The sequence below is a fragment of the Mytilus californianus genome, unplaced genomic scaffold (assembly GCF_021869535.1).
Source record: "Mytilus californianus isolate M0D057914Y unplaced genomic scaffold, xbMytCali1.0.p SCAF_10, whole genome shotgun sequence".
Classification (NCBI taxonomy): Eukaryota; Metazoa; Mollusca; class Bivalvia; order Mytilida; family Mytilidae; genus Mytilus; species Mytilus californianus.
Genome location: NW_026262582.1, coordinates 77,063,079 through 77,090,362, shown reverse-complemented (window position 1 = coordinate 77,090,362; position 27,284 = coordinate 77,063,079). Strand labels below are relative to the sequence as shown.

The 27,284-nt window shown below is 32.0% G+C and overlaps 1 protein-coding gene across 1 annotated transcript; it reads left to right on the top strand.

Annotated features, from left to right (window-relative positions):
* The first annotated feature begins 10,023 nt into the window (after positions 1-10,023).
* Positions 10,024-14,536, top strand: LOC127719180 (cell adhesion molecule DSCAM-like). Its single transcript, XM_052225204.1, has 4 exons — positions 10,024-10,154; positions 11,615-11,923; positions 12,988-13,277; positions 14,504-14,536. Exons 1-4 carry the CDS (start codon positions 10,052-10,054, stop codon positions 14,534-14,536), a joined length of 735 nt encoding a protein of 244 aa, XP_052081164.1. The 5' UTR covers positions 10,024-10,051.
* The last annotated feature ends 12,748 nt before the right edge of the window (positions 14,537-27,284 follow it).

Here is a 27,284-nt window from a genome sequence, read left to right as displayed (position 1 = left end):
ATCCTATATTCATGAAAACATGCTCACAATGTGTTTGTCACGCATCGAGTTGTGACAAACCACCACCTTTTATTTCTCTTTTCGAAACATGCTTTATTAATGGCATTGTACTCCATTATAACTAGCAAAAGTTATGTCATTTTGGACTTTCTGAATAAATACCAAATAACTTCCAATACGTTAGTACGAGCTGTCTCCCATACACCAGGTCTACCCCCCTTAAGTGACTGCAAGCAAATTGTCTTAACAGAACCGAGATAGTTCTTTCCTAAGTCATCCCTTTGGACAAATAAAGTTCAGACAGAGCAAAAACAAAAAGGCACTCGAAAAAAATCAAATAAACAGTTTATGTTTTAGAATAGGAATGCAGTATTTAAAATTATCCTTATTATTTTTTGGCAGATCTGTGACACTCAAGATTTCAAACGTATATGAGAATAAACATTCCGTAAGGCACTTGTTGTCGTTGAACAGAACATAAAGAGTTTTTATTTCATTCAGATGCATGCATTTACTAAATATATGTCATTTCTAAAAATAGCATACGCATTACATCATGTTTTATAAGTAGTAGCTGATCAGACAAATAAAAAAGCCATACATTTAATCGGTGATTTGACTGGTACGCACGAAACTCTTTATCTCGTATTTCCAAAAAAGTATTTCTGTAGAGAAATCCTGAAATCGTTATGTACATAGTGTGTTTAAGGTATCGTATAGACTTTTTCAAAACTGCCAACTTAATTTTACTAAAACATATTTAAAGAGTGTAAGAAAACACATAGTAGATGTATGCATTTACTGTGGGATTAATGAAGCTACACTGTACAGAAAAGATCGTAAAGCGTAGTGCACGTACATGTACTATTTTCACTCACTTACCGCAAATACTGATAATAAATTTATACAAAATATGTTATACTTCCATTCATTTAAACATGGTAAAATTAATCCACACTTTTGCGTTGATTTAAACAAGTTGCTTGTTATAAATTTTGGAAACCACCGGGCCATTTCTATTTCAACAAAATTAACGAAACATAACCCATTACACTCTGACGTATCGTATAAACCTTATTATAGGTGTATATTAATTCCAGCTATTGTCTTTTATAAAAATAGTTATTACGTTTATATGTTAAATGACTCAAATCATACACTTATACGTAAGAATTTTTGTTAATGGCGGTGACATTTTTCTGAAAGATAAAATTACTGGTTGTCTTTTGATCTGTATAGTACAACATGCATTTCCATGCATTACTTTTATATAAGTTGATGACTTTGATATGCCTTTTTAACCAAGGTAAGCAATGAACATGTTATACACATTCAATTGCTATTGAAATAATCATAGTGACAACAAAATAAAAACAAAACAAAACAAAACAAAAACAAAAAGAATACAGAAAAAAGGAACGTAAAAGCAAAACTCGAAAACAGCAAAAAGGAAAACAGAAAAAAGTCTAAATACTAACATAGACTATATCCTGACTTAGGACACATACCAACATGCGGCGGGTTTAAACATGTTTTATGAGATCTCAACCCTCCTCCTCTACTTATAGCCAATTTGGAATGTACAAACACCCATCAAAGGCAAAGTAAAACTAAGTTCAAAAGAAGTCGGAGTCCAATGTAAGAATAAGGAACAGAAGAAACTTAGTCAAATGACAATGATAAACATAAACTAACAAAGGACTACTAGCAGTTACTTACATGCCAGCTCCAGACTTGAATTTAACTGATTGAAAGATTATGTCGTGATCATATGAATATCAACTTCAATCCCTCCCGTTAGGGGTTTAGTATCATGTCATCATGAAATATACGAGAACATAACCTGTGTCTTGCCAAAAACCGGTTTGAAATAAATTTGTTTATTTCGGATACGAGAACCCTATCAGTGAATCAATATTTATTCAAAAACAAAATTTAGTACACATTTTTACAAGTTGTTGATATCGGAAACCCTTGTGTAATAATTTTATATAACCAAAGAGATTTCTTTCGTTAAATCAAATGCTTTGTTGCATACACAAAGAACTCGAACAACTTTAGATATATAAACACCATATGATGGTGCAAAGGGAACATTATCAATCTACTAATGAATAATTAACAATTGGAAATGAAAAATCATCACTCTAATCGTAAATTTGTGTATTCAGCTTCAAATTAGAGATATAGATGTCAAAATCCAGGAAGGGGCAGTGTTCAATGCTAGTATTAGCTTTAGGTATAGTAAGCCCAACAGGATACATCTCTTCAGTGTACATATTGAAGTCGTAATCACTGAGAGCCAAATCATTATCCAAATATCTAAAAGCGTTATTAAATTCTGTGTCAGACGTTGTTTTGATGGGTCTTTGCTGATTTAAGACATATATTGTGATTCGTAAAAATACATAAACAGGTCCACAATAAGTGGTGCATAGTTATTCTACATTGGAAATCCGTTAGCTTGGCAATATACAGAATCTCCATACCGTTGCTATTAAATAATGACCTAAAAGAATTTGAATATATATATGCACATTCTGACTTTTTAAATGCCCATTTAATTAGGCATGTGGAATAATTCTTTAAAATGAGACGTGTGTGTATATAAGATGTGGCTTTGAAACACGATTTACGTTACTGAGAAGTGTCGACCACTTTTTGTTCTATTGGTCTTAATGTTACCACAAATGTTGTTCAATTGAAATGAAGTAGTAGTGGGACGGGTGTTTTTATGCATTTCCCTAATTACCGGATATCAGAATTCATGAACACAGCTTTTGAATTCGTTTACTTCTGACAAAAAAGGGTAAATTTGAAGGGTAATTTGACTTGCGATTTCAGCGGAAAAAGAACAACTTTACCTGTCCTTGCAGATATTTATTTGCAATTTGATAACATACAACTTGTAATGCTGATGTTAGTTTTTGATATTGTCTACATCTGTAATACATGGATTTGTTTGTTTTTTTTATAAATTTAAATATCGATAAATTGCTATTGCTATACAGTAATGATTAACGATTAGCTTTGGCCCTGCATCTTGTCGATACTTGTATTTTTGTACTGCTCAATTTTCTTTCCTATTATAAATGACTGAATTTTTCACAATAGACCAATTGGGTGTATACTGTTAACATTTGTAACATGGTATATCTATTAGCTGGAATGACTTTGAACCTGCTTTCGGTAGATAATCGTATAACTGATATTGCGGTGTCTTTCTGTTAAAATTTTCATTCTTGAACAGTGCCTTTATATCAGGAGAGACATAATCTATTGTATTCGGGGGAAATGACAATATTAACAAGTAATGAAATAATTTTATAAATGTACTTTGTACTTTAATCATATTCCAGGTTTTCCAAACATGATTATCCTATCTGTTGATAGTAACATAAAAGTACTCAACATGGACACTGGAGACGTATCATATATATTAACCGATCTACAAAGTAACATTTATTCTATAGATTATGATTATAGAAATATGTATATTTATTTTCCAAGATTTGATAAAAACGACATATTACGGTAAGTCGTTTGCTCTTAAATATTTATGATTATAATTATATACTAAAATATCAATTTAAGAAGCTTTATTTTCAATTCAATTTACGAATAAAATTGTGTTAAAATGTCTCTACATTGTTTTTTTGTTTTATGTGCATGTAAATTTAAATGCAGGTTAACAATTAGATAATTTTCGTTGCAATACATTTGACTCCTACAAAACTGTAATAAATATTTACTTTCTAGCACTTGATATAGAAATAAGTAGATGTGAATGTTAATGTGTCAGCTATCAACCTGTTAAAATGACGAAGATACAAACAATTATTGGTCACCGTACAACGTCAACTTTAGAAAAAATCAATACCGTAGTTTCGTAGTGACAGAAATGAACCGACAACAACCACTGAATTAAAGGCAACTGCAATACGACAGACACACATAGAAAGTAGTAGGGTCTTAGATTTGTGAACGCTTGGTTAATATAGTTGAGCGTTTAATTTAGTAAGCAGAAGGAGCCTATATATCTCCCAGTTGATACGATATTCAAGACCTTGTATTTTCCTGGTAGAGGTTTGCTTCTTAAAAGTAAGCTATTAAACCAACAGTTCCAATTGGTGTAGTTGTAATCATCCCATCGTACATTTTACAGACGCCATCACGGGTTGGTTGACCGTTACGGAATATCTGTTTCACAGATGAAAACGGATATGATCCAATAGTTGCAACTACAATCCTATCCCTTTTTACCCGTGGGTGACCTACCACATAAGACTTATCATCGGGTTTGTACTAACATAAGCAACACGGCCGTTACCACTTGTGGAGCAGAATATGTTTATCATCTCAGGACACATGATATCACCACTTAATCTTTAATTGTCTTTTGTGTCTTTTGTACATTGTTGTTTGTGTGTTGGTCTTTTGTTTTCTTTTTCAGCCATGACGTTGTCAGTTTATTTTTGACTAATGGGTTTGAATGTCCCTCTGGTATATTTCGCCTTCTTTTAGATTTCATCGACGTTGTTCTTTTAGAACAAACCTTGGAGATCCGTATGTTTGTTGTAATAATGTGATTCTCACGCCACTGGTGATCTTTTGTAGACGTGTTCAAAAACTAGAAAGCATAAGTCGCTATTTCATGATATACTATGATGAGTTTGAATGAGAATATAAAAAAACTGAAGATGATAAAACATATGAATGACAGTCGAATGTAACTTTTTGTAAATAAGAATAAAGAATTGGTATACGGTGGGTTCATTTAAGTCGTAGCTACAATTTTTAGGAAAAATCATTTTTTCGATGGTATTTGATCTCATGGTGTTGTTAATGTCATCATAGAAACTTATGGAAAATCTGTACTGTGTTTAACATTTAATTTGTGGTTTAATTATATCCACGAAATCCACTCAAATTGTTATTTTATAAAAAAAAAAATGAATCCAGACCATACAGGACTTACATAGCCATTATAGAATACAAGTGCATTTTGTGTAGACTGTCATCTGATGTTAATGAATATACTTGCTGTTTTTTTGTGTTAAAGTTATAGAATATTTCAAACTGAACTGTTTATGATAAATGATATATGAAGTATATTTTAATTTCAGGTTTCGGTATCCATCAGAAGACGTGTCCAATTTAGAAACTGTGACAGTTGCAGATGAACCAACAGGATTGGCAATTGATCCAGTAAAAAACCATTTATATTGGACAGAACAGTCCAAAGGAAATCTGTTCAGAAGCAATTTAGATGGGTCAATGAAAACGTTGATACTACAAGATGACATATTATTTGCTCTTACAATAGATTTCCGAGGAAGGTTTGTATCGGATTAGCTACGTTAGATTAAGGTATACTAGATTAAGATTAAGTACATGTACTCTAAAAAGCTATATCAATCATCCACCTGAAATATTACATATCTTGGTAATACCATTAATATGTCAAAAGCCCAATCTGTGATGAAATGTCTTTGCTTTTTTTCTGTTTTTTTTTTTTTGTAAAACATTGCGTGTTGACTCCTTTTGAAAAAAAAATGAATAAATATTGCCATCGGTGTTTACAGGTATTTTATTAAGTTTAAACTATCTCATCCGCCTTTCAACCTTATTTCCTGTTATATTTATTTTATTTTCTTTTATTTTCTGTTCAGACATATTTGATCATATTAACATATACAATTAGTGTACTCGAATTCTGACGAGTAGACCGATGGAATAACAATGTTCTCAATATGAAATAAGGAATCCTTCGTTTACTTTTGAAATCTTCTAAGACAAAGCACTGAAATATTATTCAGATTCACGCCTTTGCATACAGTCAAAAAGGGTACTCGCAGATTCGTACTTAGTTTCTTTTTAGGGATGAGGGATGGATGTACAATCTTAATGTGCATCGGGGACTTTCTATACTGTCCATGAGTGCATTAAATGTTTATTTCGATAAATATGAAATTCTTTAAGTCGTTTAAACATTTATTCTATATAAAATGTTATGAGTTCTGATCTGTTTCAAAATATTTCATTAATCTATAAGATAACTTGGTTATTTGATAAAATCTGTAAACAATGACAATAACGCATTGTACTTGGATTGTATAAAATAATAATGATAAATGAAAGCAATATCGATGTACAGTTACTTGTATTTATCATGTTTATGGTCGCCGGCTATGATTCATAGTGTCTACATTACTAATGTTTCTTTTTCTGCACTAACAGTGCCAGCATGTCCTCTTTTTATTCACCAAAATCAGCAGTTTTCACATCTCAGCCTGTCTCAAATAGAGCAAAAATATTTGACCATCTAAATGTATATAGCCTCAAAATAAATCAATATTTTTTATGTCAGGAATGACTGTGTAATACAAATGACAGCAATACTGGAATACAATGATTTCAAAATTTTGTCCACATCAATTAAGAGTGCGGGCATGTCCTCTTTTTTTAAATATTGAAGCGTAACAAAAATTCAGTAGTTTTGATACCTAAGGCTGGCTCGTATAACAAAATAATTTGACCGCATCAACCAAAACTGACCATATTTGGATTTTATTATATAAACTTACATGGCCGCATAATACATCAGTATTTTTTTTATGTCAGAATGGATTGTTTTATACAAATGACAGCAATATTGAAACACAAATACTACAAAATTTTGTCCGCATCAATTTAGAGTGCCACCATGTGCTCTTTATATTTAAAATATTGTAACGTAACAAAATTTCAGTAGTTTTGAAACCTCAGGGTGGCTAGTATAAGAAAATTATTAGACTGCATAGAACAAAACTGACCATATTCCATGTATTTGCACTTTTTTATTGAAATGTTTATAGCTGCATAATAAATCAGTAATATTTTTACGTCAGGAATGATTGTATATTACAAATGACATCAATATTGGTACACAATGACTACACAATTTTTGACCGCATCAATTTAGAATAGCAGCATGTCCATGTTTTATTATAAATATTGATTTATCACCAAGTTATCTGAGGCTGACTCGTATAACAAAACAATTTGACCGCGTCAACCAAAACTGACAATATTTGCACTTTATTATGTAAATTTACATGGACGCATAATAAATCAGTATTTTTTTATGTATGGATGGATTGAACAATTGTATAATACAAAAGACAGCAATATTGGAAAACATTGACTACAGAATTTTGTCCTCATGAATGTAGAGTTCCAGCTGTCCTTTTTATTGAAAATTCAGTAGTTTTGATATCTCAGGCTTGCTCATATAACAAAATCATTTGAAAGCATCGACCATAACTGACCATATTTGGACTTTATTATGTTAATTTACATGGTGCATAATGATAATAAATCATATTTTTTCATGTCTTGATATGTTGTTTTATACAAATGACAGCAATTTTGGAACTCACTGACTACAAAATTCTGTCCGCATAAATTAAGACTGCCAGCAAGTCCTCTTTTTATTCAAAATATTGACTCGCAACACAATTTCAGTAGTTAAGATACTTCAGGCTGACTCCTTCTACACAATTATTTGTCCGTATTAACACTGATTAACCAAAACTGACCATATTGGCACTTAATTATATAAATGTGTAATACCACATAATAATTCAGTAGTTTTTTTATGTCAGGAATGATTGTATAATTCATATGACAGCAATATTGAAACACAATGAATACAAAATTTTTACAACATCAATTTAGAATACCAGCAAGTCTTCTTTTTATTCAGAACATTAACTTCCAACAAAATTTCAGTAGTTTTCATATCTCAAGCTGACTTGTATAACAGAATTGTATGACCATATCAGCCAAATCTTTGAGAGGTTTTGTCTCATTGTTCTCATGCATGAAAACACATTTCTATTACAAGTAGATGGCTGTACTACAGTACATTAGGAACCAATAAAACGATAAGTCGATCAAGATTGGATGGTACTGAACAACACACATTTGTAGACGTCAAGTTGGAAAAAGTAACTGGCATAAGTATAGGTATGTCAACATTAATGTTCATTTATGAAAATATGAAGACTGGTGTCTGTTTGTGTAATCTGTCATAGGATATATGTGATATTATGCTGTGTCCTATTTTTTTGTAATCTAATACAGACGATGCGAATAACTTACTTCATCATGCGTGTTTATTAATCCTGTATGTTTTTTTTTAAATTAAGTTCATTTATATGTTTTGGACGACTTCCGTCTTCTCTGAACGAATACACATTTATTTATGGGCCAGCTGAGGTCCGCCTTCGTTTGCTATCTGCTCTTAGGTCGGGTTGTTGTCTTTTTGACACATTCCCCATTTCTATTCTCAATTTCAATTTTATGTTAGATTTACACTTTTAACGTACAGATTATAAACAGCAGCTCCTGTTTCGTATGATTAATCAAGTTACGCTTTCGTCTGTTTGTTTGTCAATGTCCTTGACATCTCTAATATTTCGTATACACTTCACAGATAATACATGATATATTTGAAGTATAGATTGTATGTACTTTTGGCGTGCCTCGGTATTAAAACACCCCTTCATTGTGTTCTGCTGTGGATATATTTGTACTTTTGTCTTTCATTTTGCGTATTTAATTTGTCTAGATAGCGGTTTTATTCTATTTTGTTTTTTGTTGTTGAAATAAATATTTGATTTTATAGCGATTTAGATTAAAACAATGTTTTGACTGCTATAAAACAATTTTTTAAATGTCTATGCACTATGTCTGGTTGTTTTGCTCACACATATTCTGGAGCTTTTAATTTTGTCATTTGAAAAAGTAAGTTTTGTTTTGAATTTTACGTAGGGTTTGGTATTTTTGTTATTTTCTTTTTCTTTTTTTTTTTCTTTTTACGTCGTCCCCAATGCTATAACAAGGCATGTAATCAGCACGTTGACATGATGTATTAAATATTAGTTTATTTTTGTTCTGAAAATAAGCTCTTCAGTTAATGCTAAGGTTGTTTTATCCCCAAAGCATACTTCGCCTTTGCGGTTGTGGCACATATTTGTTGTATGCTTTGTATGCGAAGTTATATCCAACTAGTTTTTTTCTACCACCTCTGATGTGTCCTGCATACTAAATAATGATCTTTGTATTCTTTATGATTTTTTTTTCAAACAATGGTTTGTGCTTGTACAAAGAGTAAATCTATATTCATCAAGAAACTGCTTTAACACACAACAATCTTATATTGTTTATTGCGTTTGTTAACCTGTTACCTATTTATCGTAGTAAATTAAACTCATAACAGGAATTGTCTTTACGTTTAACTGCTTTAAATTTTACCAATGGATATGTGCTTAGGCGCTTGCGAGTATGTGTGGTCGCATCACATTCTGTGTGCGCAGCGGTTGTTGTCTGTTATATAAGATATTTGTTTTTCGTTTATTGTTTTTCATTTCATAGTATGAGTAGTAGATTTTCACGTTTGAATTTTTATGCTATTGTTTCATAGTTTGCTTTGCATATAACAAGGGTTTTGCTCATTGTTTAAGGTAGTACGATTATTTAATTTTGCTGACTTCTGCGTCATTTTTGTTGGTTGTGGAAATCTTGTCTCATTATCAATCATAACGCATCGTTTTATTTATATGTAATCGAACAATTTGTCTGAAGTGTTATGCTTTTTATCGGCTCATCTTCTTTAGCTTAAACCGATTTTTTAAGCATAAAAATGACGTACATTAGTTATCAGTAGATTTGTATAGAAATTAAAACAATTACATTTAAACTAATAGTGTCTTAAATCAAGCATCGCTGGTGAATCTCTGGCAGACGGAGACCTATGCATAACGTATACCATTATCAGCCTGGTATATTTGATGACACTTTACTATATTGTTAGTAAATAATAATGTACAGCATATATTCATCTATCAGATTATGATAGTGGTCGACTTTACTGGATGGAAAATGTGGAAGGCATATTACAATCCACAGATTTCAATGGTACTTATAGAATGAAGGTTTCTAGCACAATAACGGAGCAAGCATGGGAATTTGTGCATATGGTGATGACATATACTGTTCAAATGGTATGCACCTGCTTCAAGTCAAACTTTCCGGAGGCATGCGAAGACCTTTTGTCTTATACTCAGATAAAGACACGATACATGGTGTACTTTACATTAACAGAAAAGGTAAGTTGTGTGACCGGATGCTTTTGTTATTATAAACACGTTTGAATATTCATTAAGGTTTTACAGATAATGATAGTAACTAACGGTCACATAATCAATCTATTATCCTGATCTAGTGATAAAATAAACTCAACATAGATACACTGATTGTCTACAAAAGACACGTCAGTTACGCTTCAATCAAAACAGTTTTAAAAAAAAAGATCAAATAAGCAGCTTCATCCACCTAATTTCTATATTTTTACATCGAATTTGACAATTTGTCTACTGTGGTCATACAAGTACCCGAATCTATAACAAATGAGACGATTTCAATTCAAAAATTATAAATATTCCTCACCTTAGCAGTAATATAGCAACTTCATCTACGTAATGAGTAGAAATTTCTCTTCTAATACGAAATGAAAGAACGTATGGAAACAGTCATCGGTGCTAGAGGCAAATTTTATCAAAAAGTGCATCGGAAAGTACCAAGACCAAAAAAGTAAATACTTTTTGATTGCATTTATGTTTGTTTAAATGTATTTTGTCAGTAATGTTTATGTCTGTTATGCATGTTAAAATCATATTACCGCCATCACATTCTTCAAAAATTCATGTACAAAGACAGAGTGATAGTTGTTTTTCTGTTCATTTGCATAAGTCGACTTACTATAGAAAGACAGATATAACACAAGTTATCTATATTATATTTAAAGTATTATGAAAATGGTTCATTTGACCACCAAGTAAAGCAAATATCTTTAAATTTAAGTTTTGTTGAAATTCGGATAAACTAGTAGATATTTAAGTGAAGAAGTCACTGTTTCACTGCCTACAATACAATATGAATATCTCACTGAGACATCCAAGCTGTTACCGATTGTGTTTTAAGGTGGACAATTAACACCCCGTATAGGGATGCACATCCAAAACTGAGCTTATTTACAATAAAACTTTATCAAAGGGTCGGGCGACAAACAGGTGCGTTTCCAGTGCAGTGAAGGTGTTATGCTGCCGCTTTATTCATCAATTAACCTGTAAGTCCCAATTTCTAATTCTGGAAATGTTACTTTATTCTTACTCAAACTCTTTTTTATATTCATAATTATTAAAACTAATAAACGTTGAAACAAGTTCGTTAGACGTGTAATAGCATTACTGAGGTGAATATTCTAATACTCATACATTTTGTACATGGCACAAACTCGTTTGATTTTTTTTTTCTGCAAGCATTCGTTTTTTTTTAATTTTTGTCATAGCTACTTAAGCCTCAAATGTTTATTTAATTTCATGCATCCATTGATATTAACTGCTTGTGTTTCATCGTTCCTGATGACGTTAAGATAGGAATGTGATTCGATCGAACGTAATTCATTGAATGGTGTTTATATTTACTATGTATATACCAGTGTTGGGTAACTGTTTATACCGGATGCTTTAACTTTTAACATTCAAGTAAAGGACATTTTCCATTGCAGACCAATATCCTGTTGTAACTATTAATTCAAACTATTATGTAGTGGATTATGGAAGTTCGATGACTACTGACTGCTCATTCCAAACTTCTGAATGGAATCCTGTTCGTGAAATATATTGGCATTTCAATAACAGTGGAGTAATAACACGGATTGTAAAAGGAACCGAGAGAATATCAGGAAGTTCAATCGAAACACCATCTCTCACAATTTTCAATGCGACATCATCTGAATCGGGAACATACACCTGTTACGTGAGAAATGATATTGGAACAGGACATAGTATACCAATATATGTTAAAATAACAGGAGGTTTGTAAATCTTTTGATGTTTACAATGCTTTTCACTTTGTTTTTTTTTTTAACTTTTTTCGCTCCTTTTTTTTAATATGTAATCCCATTTTATTAGCAGGCATGCAAAAAGGTTACTCATCAGTGCTGTTATAACATAAAAAACATGTGTTACTGTGTTAACAATATTTAAATATATACCTATTTGGGCCGTGCATCTAACTGTATAAAATTGCAATTATGTAAATTGTGCAACAATCTAAAAAAAATATTAGAAAACACGCAACTTCAGTTTACCACATTATGTCAATGTCGATAAAACCCATCCCGTATGATATTTCAATAAAAATTATAGAAATAAGAAAATGTGATATGATTTGCAATTAAGACAATTCTCCACCAAAGACCTAGTGTCGTAGCAAGTAACAACAATAGACAATGAGCAAAACCCATACCGCATAGTAAGATAGCCCATAATATTGACACACTCACATAATTTTACATCAAGAGACGAAACATGTGTTTAACATGTTATAATGCTCATTGCCGGTTTTTATGTTAAGTCGTCTGATTAATCATGTCGCTAAGTTTGTTTTATTTTTGTATTTGAAACATTTGACTGATTGTGAATTTGAAAGGTGGTTGAAGCATGAACATCAGGCTACGCTAATCTTGTTTCGCTCATCTCTGATTTCACAGTATTCCCCCACTTTTTGTGTGTTACCTTTAATATGTATATTCCTCATGCATGATATGATTTTTGGCAAACTACTGTCGCCTTGATATAGTAACAAAAGATCGATCTATCAAATATATTATGATAATGATTTGAACAGGTTAAAGACATCCTTCAGGTTTTGTTTTAAACCAAGACAAAATATACATCTTCGTGAATATGTTACTTATCATAATAATTTTGTCTATCGCCACAAAGAAAAATCGTTACTTTTGTTATGTTTGTACATTGTACTTTATTTTTATGAAAGCGCTTCAGACACACAACATTTAAAAATATAATCTTTATTTAGTACTGTACATCTTTGCTCACATATATGAATTATTAACATGCCATATTTAAAATGTAGATGTGCCAATTGTGTTTGTCGGAAATAGAAATTATCCAATAGGGTACGGCGAAAAAATAACATTATTCTGTAACATATCATCTGAACCTCCTGCTAATAATGTTTATTGGGAGAAAGTAGTCAATGGAACTAAACACATACTGAATAATTGGACAGTTGGTATTCAAGGCGTTTCTGTAGACACGCCATCGATTACTATAGCGGAAAGTACTACTGCAGATATAGGAACGTACAGATGTGTAGCTATAAATGATGTTGGGACTGGTTATGGTGCAACCATACTGTTGGGCGTAATTGGCGGTAGGTCACTATCAAGTTATTGCCTCTTATTATTTGGTAATATTCTGACCTGATAGCTATATCATTTTACACGGAACAAAGTGAATCAAGTATTTGTCATCCTGTGTCGTGTAAACATGTAAAGATATCGAATAAAATTTGTAATGTTCTCCTAAAAAAGATTCCCTACCTAATTGTAAATAAACAAAACCAAAACTTTCCGTCGGACACCAACTGACGTGTAAGTAGTTAACGTATGATGAAATAAAATTGAGAATGGAAATGGGGAATGTGTCGGAGAGACAACAACCCGAACAAACAGCCGACGGCCACCCATGGGTCGTCAACACAGCGAGAAAATCAGCCACTCGGAGGCGCGCTTCAGCTGGCCCCTTAAGAAAGTGTGTACTTGTTCAATGAAAATGGACTTTACGCTAAACTCCAAAACATATAAATGAACTAAAATTGAAAAAAAAGAAAAGGCTGACAAAGGCCAGAGGCTCCTGGCTTGGGACAGGCGCAAAAATGCGGCGGGTTTAAACATGTTTTGTGAGATCTCAACCACCCCCCTATACCTCTAGCCAATGTAGAATAAACAAACACACAGTAATACGCACAGTAAAACTCAGTTTGGAAGAAGTCCGAGTCCGATGTCAGAAAAGGTAACTTAAGAAACTAAGCAAAATGATAATAATACATAAATTAACAAGGGACTACTAGCAGTTACTGACATGCCAGCTCTAAACATCGATTAAACTGATTGAAAGATTATGTCTTTATCATAGGAAAATCAAGCACAATCCCTCCCGTAAGGGATTTAGAATCATACCATCATAAAATATATGAGAAGAACATAACCCGTATCATGCCAACAACTGGTTTTAGAATGTGTATATTTCCGATCCAAAGACCCTATGAGTCAATCAAAATTCATACCAAAATATGCCATCTTTAATGATCTGACAACAGTATCATAACTATATCCCTTCTGAATAAGTCATATATCAGCTTTAGGAATATAGTTCGTTACTAATTATGTATAAGCTTTCAAAATATCGTTACTAATTGTCTATCAGCTTTCGAAATCGAGTTTTACAAAATGTGAAACTGTATTATAATTGAATTTTTAATATACTAGTCAACAAAAGAAACGATACAGGGCAATGTATTTTCCATATATAATGCAATTGGATACACTGTACTAGGTAAATAAATAATTGCCCAATTGGTCTTTTAGTTTATGTTGGATACGAGAAATTGTTGGGAGTGAAATGTTCTTCAAAATGTTGAATACGAATATCAACTATGTTCATTACTGAATTAAAAGAAAATAATCTAAAAATTTTATGTCAGCTTTTTCTCGTTTTATCCATTTTGAGCAGTAAGTCCGGAGTGAGTCGTGCATGATGTTACGACACTCATTCCAATTGATAATTGACGGGGGACAATATTTAGGTCACTTACTGAGGAATGATTTCAACTCTCGGTCATGAACCATGTTAAGGTTGTCCTGTTATAACATAGGAACTGGGGACATAAATGTATTTGGAATTACTGCAATTTCATGACGTAGGTGTATCATCACTGATATTAACATCTTTACACACTTCGCTATAATTAAACACATATTTTCAGGTGGATTTTTTGTAAACATAACAAATGAGAGGGAGTTCAGTATTATCAAAATATCCAGGAATTTGTTCTTTAACAGAATAATCATAAAAAACCTGCAATATTTACAAAATCAAAACCTTTATTGACATATTTGATTTTAATAAAATGTTTTTATGATCTTCAGGGCGATCAATTTTGGAAGACAGTTAAGAATAACAATATGCAATTATAACGTGGACGATTTCATACTTACAGCCCGTAAGCTGGTAACGTGAAAGTTAACACTTTTTTCATTCGGGAATCGTACGTACATCGTTCGGGAATTGTTCGTATAGAGTTCGGGCATCGTTCGTACATCATTCGTATAGCGTTCGAACAACGTTCGGTCAGCGTTCGTTCATCGTTCGTTCATCGTATGATAATTGTCATCGTTTAGGGTTTTGTATATCGTATGGTTCGTGGTATCGTTAAGCGTTTTATTTGTCGTATGGTACATGGTATCGTTAAGCGTTTCGTTTATCGTATGGTATATGATATCGTTTCCGTTTCATCTATCGTATGGTATATCGTTTTGTTAAGCGTATGGTATATTTTAGGGTTTTTTATTTCAGAAAGTTATTTCAATTATTATTTTGAGTTAAGATAATTTAATATAAAGAAATACGGGATAAAAAAAGATAATTATTAGATTGGATTGATTGATAGTTGGTTGCGTACTTGTATATATAAAAAATAACCAAACGGATGCACCACTTTGGCAAGGTTTTTTGTAATGCCAGGCGGAGAAAGACCTGTAGTGACCATATTACTATCCCCTATTCACCCTTTGGGGCGACCTACATTTGCACGAATTTACCTGTAGTTTACCTGAGTTCTTTTTTACCTGTAATTTGTTTTTCGATTATTGTTTTGAACATAAATTGGTGATCATACAACATCTTCTTTTTTTATATATTGATAAACATGTAATAGATTTGATTTGATTTTTGGTGTTTTAACGCCACTTTTAAGCACCGCTTTTGGGCTATTTCGTGGCGGCCAGTTTTTATTGGTGGAGGAAGCCGGAGTGCCCGGAGAAAACCACCGACCTTCGATAGGAAAACTGACAATCCTAGTCAATTAAGATTGGAGTCGAGTGCACCCGCACGAGCAGGGTTCGAACTCACAACCTCAGTGTTGACTGGCTAGTGATTACAGTAGTAACTACTTAGACCAGTCGGCCACCGAGGCCCTCCAACATGTAATAGACAAGTCTTTATTTGTTGATATAAACATTAAAAGGCACTATATTTAGATCTGTGTAAAAGAAAAGTTTTGAATAAAATACAGTGAATATCATAGAAAAGAACATTTAAAGTATATAGTCATGAATAAATCTTAGAATACATGCACATGATATCTATACGGGAATCATCTATAGATCAGTCCTTGTCTAGTACTTATATCCTAGCGATTTCAGATAGCATTGACGGGAAATTTTTCCAGTTTGAAATTTCAGAAATTGTTGAACTGTAAACTTAATTTTCTCTTTGTCTGTGCGTTTAACAAGGGCCTGGTTATCGCTGCAGCAAATTTTCTTATTTTATTAAGTAAATTTGTTCGAATGAATTTCAGTTTATTTTAACAATATTAAGTAAATTTTAATTTTTTTTTATAAAAAATTATGGATTTATTTTCATATGTTTTTGTATAATTCCGCGCAAATGTAGTAACTTTTCATCAGATAAATTTCGCGCAAACGTGGATTTTTTTCTCGCGCAAATGTAGGACGAATTCGCGCAAACTTAACGTGCCGACCCTTTTGGACTATATTAGATTGGAAAGAAATTTACTTTCTTGAAAAAATAAACATTTCGATTGTTAATTAAAGCAAATAAGTTATCTTGATTATTATAATTTTTGTTTTATACTAATTGCGTAATTCTTATTGTCTTTTTGTTATGTTGAATAATTGTGTAAAAACATTTCAAATTCGATCTGATAAAATGTTAAAAAAACTAACCTAAAGAATACCCTTAAATGAATGGAACGTGAACTATCTATTTTACATAAAACTTATTCAGTAGTAAAAATAGTGTATTGGTTGTAAACGTTTTAACTTGATTGAGAAACGTTTAGAAATGCAATAAACTTATTTTACATGTACTATAACTTTATGTTGATTTCGAACTGTATACCCTTGCTTACCGTTAGAAAAAAGAATCTGCAACTAATAACATTACATTATGGAATACCCTGCTATATAAAACGAAGGGGAAATATTTCCTTCCATCACATTTTGACATGAGTAACATGAGACCAAATACCGCAAAATATATTAGTCTCTCTCTCTCTCCCTCTCTCTCTCTCTCTCTCTCTCTCTCTCTCTCTCTCTCTCTCTCTCTCTCTCTCTCTCTCCCTCCTAAATTATATATAATGTTCTATGAATGAGGCTTTATATGAAATACACGTTTTATATCTAAATGTAGAAGACCAAAAACCTATGTAGTTTGTAACTCTTGCAAAACAAGGATTTTAAATGTTATGAATAAAAAAAGACAAGACATCCCTGGTATTTGTTCCCCTCAATGACAGAGTCTGATATCAATGGAAGATTACCATGGATATATAAAAAAAAACTGGTGAAGGATTCTATGAAAACAGCTTGGCTTTCGATTGCTGCTATGGTGTTAAAAGTGTTATTTTGACTGAAAAAAGTGCTTAAAGTCATATGAAACTTCAAATTAAAAAAATGATTCAGATGTTTTTTTATAACTAAATGGGTGGTTTTTATCATAAAACTCAGCAAGACCTTTCTCGTAAATATCAGGTGATCGCAATGCGACAGTGCGAAGGGAAATACCAAACTGGCAGAAGGGGTCAACAAACGTAAACATCACTCCGTCATCGAAATAAACTATATCTTATTGTACATGTTGTACACGTGCTTACCTGAATATCCATGCTTCTTTGTTGATTGTTTAAAAAGATGACAATCGGTAAACTTCGGATTCAAAACACGACCATTAATAAGCTGCCATATTTTCACAACAACATTGACCGAGTGAAATATTTTTTTGACGATTATACGAAATGGATGCTTAAAAATGATTAAATTTATGGTGTTTACATATCTCAATTGATACGTTATTCTCGTGCTTGTTCACACTATACGGACTTTATATACAGGAGTGTGCTCCTTACACAGAAACTGCTCCAACAAAGTTATGAGGAGGACAGATTAAAAATGACACTCCGTAAATTTTACGGACACCATCACGAATTGGTTAGTCCATACGATGTGTCTTTGTCCAAACTAACTAAGGACATTTTTACCACGTGTTAGATTGTGGTTTGTCATTACGTCGTCTGATCTTTTAATTACCGAAAGTGACTTATTCCCGATTGTGACTGTTTTGCTAAGTGTGAAACCGCATTGCTATAAGACGTGTCACGGTACCTTTCTATCCCAAATTCATGTATTTAATTTTTATGTTATCTTTGTTATTCTCGTCGGATTTTGTCAAATGTCTTAACGTCTTTTCTGTTATATTCGTGTGTTATGGTAAAGATAATTAATCACCACCTTCATTTATTAGATTTTAGTTTGGTTCATCGATATTTATACGATATATTTGGTTTCGTTTTGATTCAGAAGAAACACCGACATAGCTAGATAATACAATTAATTATCTAATTACTACCACAATTTGATATTAATAAGTATTGTAATTTTCATTGTTATTAATAAATGTGATGTCAGTACTACAAATCTAATCTTGAATCAATCCTAATCTTATCTTATTTTTGGGAAATATTTTTACAAATTCAAATGTGACGTCACTTTGTGTGTTTTTTTAGAATTCAAATGTGACGTCACTTTGTGCGTTGATGCTTTAGCTAACTCGGCTGTGTATTTTTATATGTTGGATTAAGTTGTGTTATGTAATGTATCCGTTTTTATTCTGTAGTTAGTCCCCACTTCGGTTTGATCGTGTATATCTATTATATAGTCATTTTATAAAATTTACTGTTTGCAAAATTATAAATTATTCTAAATAATAAGGATGTTCTTGTCCCAGGCAGAAAACCCTGGCCGTGTTAGGCGCAACTTTTTTGAAGTTTTGGTCCTCGGTGCTCTTCGGCTTTGTGCTTGTTTTGGCTTTCAAGCTTTTTTCATCTGAGCGTCACTGGATGGTCTTGTGTGGACGAGACGCACGTCTGGCGTATTGAATTTTAAGCCTAGTACCTTTTGTCAGCTATTATTCGTGTGTTTCTTTGTCCTATATGTTCTCCCATTTATTTGTATTGTGGTCCTGTCATGTGATGTTGTCGTTTTGGTGTTGTGTTTGACGTTGCGATTAAAGCGGGAGGTTTGGCATGCCACAAAACCAGGTTCAACCCACCATTTATTCTTAAAATGTCCTGTACCAAGTCAGGAAAATGGCCATTGTTATATTATAGTTCGTTTCTGGGTGTGTTACATTTTTAATGTTGTGTTTTTGTTGTGTCGTTGTTCTCCTCTTATATTTGATGCGTTTCCCTCATTTTTAGTTTGTAACCCGGATTTGTTTTTATCTCTATCGATTTATAAGTTTCGAACAGCGGTATACTACTGTTGTCTTTATAAATCGTGAACAGAAGACTGAGTTTATATCATATTCATGCATTGGTTCAAGAATTGGATTAACAGTATTTTTCAACAGTCACTCGTTTCATATGACTTTAAGTCCGTGTATGAGTAAAATTCAGAATTAATATATAACTCTTCCTTTTATTTGTTGATATTTCTGTATCTTGAAGGTAAGCTTCTGTCCAAGTATCACATATTTCAACGCAAATCATTTAGATCAAATCACCTTAAATAACCAATCAATTTTATTTTAAAGTTGTTGATTTGTTCTTTGTACGAATACATGAAATATTTGTCACTGGACGTTATGCATGCAATCAATGATCAAATACAAATCTACAGTATTTTTAAACATACTGCAATTTTATATATGAAAGAGACTAAATAATATAAATATTAATTATTTTACACATATTTGAAGGATCGGAATAATCAGTTCTACAAATGGTTGTTATTGAAAGACTTAATGCATTTTTACAAATAATACATGGCTCTGTAAAATTTCATATCGACGCACCAAACTATTTCCTTTTATCGTAAGAAAAACTCCTGCATAGCTCATTTTCCGATTCACTCAAGGTTTTTGGCGATCTTTTTACTTGTTCATTTATATTCCAAAATTAAAATCCTACACATATTGCCAAAACTTGTATTCTCAGGCAAGACAGCGTAAAAGATAACTACACTGTTGTTATTGTACAAACGGTGTTTTGAAGGCCGATATCCATTTGCGCTGAAAAAGAATTAATTTGCACAACTTAATTGCGCCAATTCTTCTTTTGCGTCACTATATTTAAAAAATGCAGCATTCATTTTCGCCAATTAAACTAGCATATAATTGCGCAAATGTTATAGATTTATATACTTTTTCTTTGGTATTTACTTAATAACTGGATTCCCTCCTCCTATTTACGGGCTAGTTTCGGGGTGCTTAATTCATGTATGGGATCTTATTCCCCATTCAAAATGACTGTGCACGAGTCAACTGTAAATAGCCTTGCAAAGCATGATTTAACAGCCGCATTATATTTCCAACTTATTTCTCCATTTTTCTGTATAAAAGCCTGGCGAAATTTATAATCTTCACAACCACGACAGGTTTCATGCCCTCTATCAGACTCTGTCTTTTTAAACAAAATTTCAGACATCCTTACAAGTGAGTATTCTAATGTTACATGTAAATAGATTAATCGTTTAGAGGTAAATATGGCACAATGAAGTTCCATTTATTGGCGCAATTCATACTATAAGAAAAGAAGAAAGGGCGCGATTCCAACCATTTCAATATGGCAAATTACACTTAACCGTTCTGACAAACCGGTAATTTCTTCGCCCGGGGATATGAATTTGAAATTAATCATCCTTCAGTAACTTTACAATACCCAGCCGTGTCATTTCCGTATATTGTAGATAGTACGTGTGATATATACACCAGAAATACCCATTCAATTGAATGTTATCTTTTAGGAGGACTCCATATCGAGTAACATTAAATATCAATAAAAATAAAATTACAATTAAAAATGATAATAATAAGTTGAAATGTTCCTTTATTAAATGCACCTAGGTACGTATTTGTAAACTTATGTTATTTCATGCATCTCTTTTTGTATTCTTTTTTGTCGTCAATTACTTAATTTTTTTCTAATTATCTTCTTCATAAATCGAAAAACGCTCCCACCTAAATGAATCATATGACACTGAATGATTTCTCCAACTCAAAACTAGTTATAGATGACTCTTAATTTTTTTTTCTCGTTTGGTTGCTTGTCCATTGACGTTTACCCCATATCCTTTTTGTCGGTATATGTAAAAAGCCGCTCATCGATCAATTTCACAAGACATATAACGAGAAAAATACTCGTAAGTTATCAACATTAAAGGGGCCCTAGCTGCCAAATTCATGTTCACCGATTTGACTAAAATTCTCATATTTGATTTATAACATTCTAAAACGTATTTTCAAATCACAATAAGTCTGAAATAAACCGTTAAGAAAGCATGTACTCGATAATATATATCAGAATTTTATGTGTATTTTAGTCTAGACGCCATCTAATTAACTATCGAGATGACCTCCGAATATTGCCGATGGTCACATAACCCGATATTAACATAAACATAAATATAAATAGACTGCTACCACGTGTAATTGAGATTTTATAGGGTCTGTTTGATTTCATGTTATAGTTTAAAAATATAAGTTCATTAACGTTTTTACCTGTATAAGAATGATTTTTTGTGGATCGAATCAGTCAACGACATGGTTTACCTTTCAATGTCGACACTCTTTTCTTTTAATGGGTGAACACGACTTATGTATTAGTAACCAATCTCTAGCTAATGGGTTAAATTGAAGGTCACATGAATACGGACTTTAAAACGTCAAACTATTCACTTGCAAGTGAATAATTCATCATCGATATTTCTTTGCTTATTTTGACAAAACTGTACCAAATTGGCTGCTAAAAACGAATTATTATTTCATCATTTCCCTTTTATTAATTATTGAACCAAACGAAATCATATTGTATTTTTGTTCATATCTCGTAGCTAGTGCCCCTTTAAAGTATAACTTGCTATCAATTGATGTAGAACGATTGTTTTGTGAAGAGAGCCCTTCAGGACACTTCATCGTTTACGCACATTGATCACATAAATGAAAAACTTTTAAGCTGTTTAAATCATGTGAATTTTGAAAATATGGTTTTGAAAAACCAGTAATTTATGTTTAATACTTTTCTGTCCCTTGTCTTAATGATTAGGACACGTGCAACTATGAATACTAGTAATCCCCAACAACAAATGTTTGATTGGTTTGTCATAATTGCTTATCAATGTCATATTGTTTTCGGCAATATTGTAACAGTAAGGGTTTATCCTTTAGTATTATAAAATTGCTCCAGTAATTTAATATATTTCATTTTTGTTTTTCATGTATAATATTTTTTGATTGATAATATAATTGCATCATTTTTTAAGCATTATTTATATGATTATTTAATATTCATTTCGCAGTGCATTATTGTATTTAGCAAAATCATCATATAGAAGATCGCCAGGTTAATTCCTAGGTAAACACACCATGTATGTTAAAATACGTTAAACTATGATCCTTCGTCAACTTGGCACACGAATATGTTACTAGTTACACAGTATTCAACAAGCGTATCGGTATGTGTCATTTAATCTGCACAGCTCGGGTGACCTTACTTGACCCGAACGACGTATGAGTTTTGGTTAATGAGTGAATACGAACGTGCATACCGATTTGATTGGGCAATAACATGACGGCATCATAATATTATACATGTGCGTTTTTGGAAATATTCGGCGGATATTTAATTAGTTTAAACATATTTTATTTGCTTAAATATGCAAAAGGGATGATCAACTAGTTCATCAAACTTATATAGTCTTTTCCCGGCGGATATTTAATCAACGGCTCCCAGGAAAGTTTTCTTGTATGGTAAAAGAAGGGGGAACATAGGCCTCTAAGTAGTAAAACTTTAAGATTGGTAACCTTTAAATTGTTTAACTTTTCATATTCAGGCTTTCTCCTCAATTGTTAAATTATTTGGAGAATCGCGTTTTAATGCCAGATCTTTTATTGTTTCTGTTAAATCAAAGACGTGTAATACATGCATTTTATTTTTCTGGATAAACTTATTCACAATAATGTAGAAATTCGGAACGATTTAGAAATTGACATGTTGTGTATACAGCTTTAAATTGGTGAACACTATATATGTTGCCAACTTTTTTTATTTAACTTAGCGATTTCCAGTTATCTCGCGTAACTTTAGAAGTTTATTAAACACACTCATATATAATATATTATAACATTTATTTTCAAAAGGTAATACACAAGTTCATACTTCAGCTATTTATGTTTTGAGTGTTCTCTCTTCGGTTCTTGTACGTCACCACCACGTGTAAATAGAGTGTTGTGTTATAGGAATGTAAATACATATGTTATCCGAGTACGAGATGTTCTTATGTGTTTTTTGTTGTTTGATTGCTGTCTAATTGTCGTTTAACCCACCGTGATCTCATACAGTTTAAGTTCAGTTTAACGTACGTTTAAATCGGTTTAAAACAAATCATATTTGAAAGGGTTATTGCTCAGAGGAAGATTAATAGAAAAGATTTGTATATAAATTTTTAGTGCAAAATAAACAGTAGAAAAAAAGTTTCTCTTTTCAATTTTTAACTTCCCCAAAATTTAAACTGTATGACTTTTGAAGCTATGTCGCATCTAAACAAAGTCTGAGTAATCCAACTTACTGGTTTTTTGTATCCCTGTTTGGCACATACCTAAATATAAACCTCATCACATTTAATCCCATTATTGCAAAAATATTTAATTTGTCGTAGTAAATTCCATTGAGCACAAAACAAATCCAAACAGATTTGAATTATATGGATATTCAAAAATATTTTAAGAAATATGAAGAAAAATAATAATTATCTTGTTTAACTTTGAAACACGGAGTTAGTACTCTTAATCACATTGTGCACAAAATATCAAAAAATCTTCCTATGTATGAAAACTCTTTATTCATAGAAATGTATGAAATAGTTTACACTGGACATTAAACAACCAACAATCAATCAACTTAAATATATCCAAGGGATTATTATTATACATGAACATGTATATAAATGCCGGGTACCATATAAATATATGGAATAATCAACAAAATATAGTGCTGTCAAAAGAAAACATTATCATTGGGATATAAAAATCATTAACGGTGTTTTTTTTCAAAATGGTTGGTAAACAATCCTCTTTCCGGAGCATTTTGCAGTTTCTGTGCTATCGCTCCATGTCGGTTAATTATTTTTAGCATAAAGTTTATAAATGGATCTATGTAATACTATATATACATTTCATATATAGAAGTCGTAGTTAACATTAAACTAATGCATGGCGGAAAAGAAATATACGAAACAAATAGGTACAATGTGGATGCAGCCTTGTAAATAATATTTAAAAAAAATAACATTTAATTTATAAAACTTAGGACTTTAATTTTAGTATTTTTGGTGGGATGTTGACGTTACTAGAACATAGGAAATACACAAGAAAACCTCTTAGTACACTATCAAAATGTGCTTGGTGTCCATTTTTTACTATATATTGTTTAAGAATTTAGTGCATTCTTATTCATTCGGACATCTGTGTCCCTGGATCTGAACCAGAAATTGCGAGGACGTTATGCTTATCAGTTTACCTTTAAAATGATTTTTCAACCGAATGTTATATATACAAATTTTAAAAATTTTTGTTTTTCTTTGTGAAAACATTAATGGTCCTAAGCTAAATGTCATCGTCAGATGTATAATGGAAGGCGCTAAACACTTTTGAATATATACCACCTGCTGTATATACAGATCTTATTACATAACACGTACGAATGTAAAATGATCGATATGGTAAATCCAGTAGAATATACACGGTATCTCTGGATTGGGGTATTTAAGATATTTTGATCTGACAATGTATGTAAATTTATCTGTGCTTTATGTAAAAAAAAAACACAAAACCATCGTATTTTCGCAAAATCTTTAAAATGTGTTGACTTGGAGCCTATTTGTATTTTCAAAACCGGAGACAAATCACTGATTTCCAATTATAGACCAATCTCATTATAATCAGCAGTGGGCAAAGTATTTGAAAGAATTGTATATAAAAATGTATTTACCCCTTAATTATTATATTTCAAATAGAAAACAACGCGTTTTTGTTTCAATTTCATATCGCCTTTTGGGAATACTATTGCAGGAAATCCGCAAGGGTCTGTATTAGTTCCCCTACTATTCCTTATTCATGTAAATGACATAGCTGGTAATTTGATAAGTCTAACTCGATTGTGTGCTGATGACACATCCCTTTATTATTCAAGTAATAGTCCTTACACAACAGAGGATGTCCTAAATAGCGATTTAAAACATATTTCAGCAAGGTCTAAAGATTGGCTTATTGGTTTTAATCCTAACAAGACAAATGCTATGCTATTCTCCTGTAATTCTTCTCCAGATGATATTAAAACAGAATTTCAAAATCAAGCAGTAGAATGTGTCTCCTGTCATAAACACTTAGGGATTACTTTTGATTCTAATTGTAAATTGCATACACATATAGAAAACGTTTTAAATTGTGCAAACACAAGATTAAATTTCTTAAAAAATTCAAATATGTATTGAATAGAATTATCTTACTCGTATAAACTTAACACTTATAAGACCAACTATGGAATATGCATGTGACCTATGGGATGGTTGTACACAACAGGATTCTGACAATTTATAACATGTTCAGTTGGAAGTAGGAAGATTAGTAAATTGGTTGCTAGTGTTTGCTAGTCGGGAAGTTATATATATTTTGAAACAGGCTGACATTTGTTAGTGGACAGAAGAAAGTCAAGAAAGGTCAATATTTTCTGTTCTTTACATAATGGGACTGCCCCTGATTATCTCTGCGATTTAATGCCACGTTTTTGTCAAATATATTATTATAATTTGCAAAACAGTAATAATTATGTGGAACCCAGTTATAGATAGATATAACCAGAAAATCCATTTTTTCCATCTACTACTATTGAATGGAAAAACCTAAAACCCAACATACGTACGTCCAGAAATATGAATATATTTAAACGAAAAATGAAGTGTAAATTGATACCGCCACCTAAGTCATTCCTATTTTAATTGTTGTGATAGAAATGTTAATATCATTGATACACGTTTGAGAAATATGTGCAGTTCTTTAAATGCAGATTTACAACTTCTTAATATTAAACCCAATCCCGTATGCAGCTATGGCCATCCTGTTGAGGATAGTATTCACTATATTTTGAGTGCCCTTTTCACACCGAAACACGAAAAATATTGTTTTCAAAATTAGAAAGGAATGCTGTATCCATTGAGCTTCTATTGGCTGGTGACGGTGACCTTTCTTTTCAGCAAAACAAAGACATTTTTGAGTCTGTACAATCGTATTTCAGAATTACACAAAGATTTAGAACATTCAATTAAAATTCGGAATTCCTACTTTCCAACTCTTCACTCCAGTCCAGTTTTATATATTATCTATATTATATTGTATTTTTTGTTTTTGAGACAAGGCCATATTTTGTCAAAAGAGAAGCACAACTACTCCAAGGCGAATTGCAAGAAGTGGTTTCGTTTTTCGTTATAGACAAAAAATACTAGTAGTTTATGTTAAGTAACGACTCTCTTACGGTTATGTCGCATTAATATCTATTTGATAAATTAGACTGTTAGTTAATCCCACCTATCCCTATCTTGTCGCAAGTGTTGATGGTCTTGTGGTATGTTCTAAGTGTGGAACTAGCATTGTTGAAGTGAAGTTTCCGTATGGCTCTGATGTTAATGACAAACCTTGGAGAAATATGCCTCCCGTTGAATGTGGCAAGGACAAAAATGCTTTTGTACAGAGAGAGAGACTCTTAGCTTTATCTTGATGAAAATCACAATTATATGTTTCAAGTACAAGGTCAGCTAGCACTGTATGAACTAGATTTGGCAGATTTTGTTGTTTGGACAAAGAAAGGGATAAATGTCCAAACAATTTACTTTTCACAAACTCTTTGGGATGAAATGTTACCTAAGTTAAAAAATCTTCTTTGTAGATGGAATTGTTCCAGAACATTTTACAAGAAGAGTAAGGAGAGGAAAGTCTCTTTATTGAAATATTAGCCCCAATTCAGATTTTTACTTTAAATGTTTAATTAAACCTCATTTATAACATTCTTTTTTTGTCATG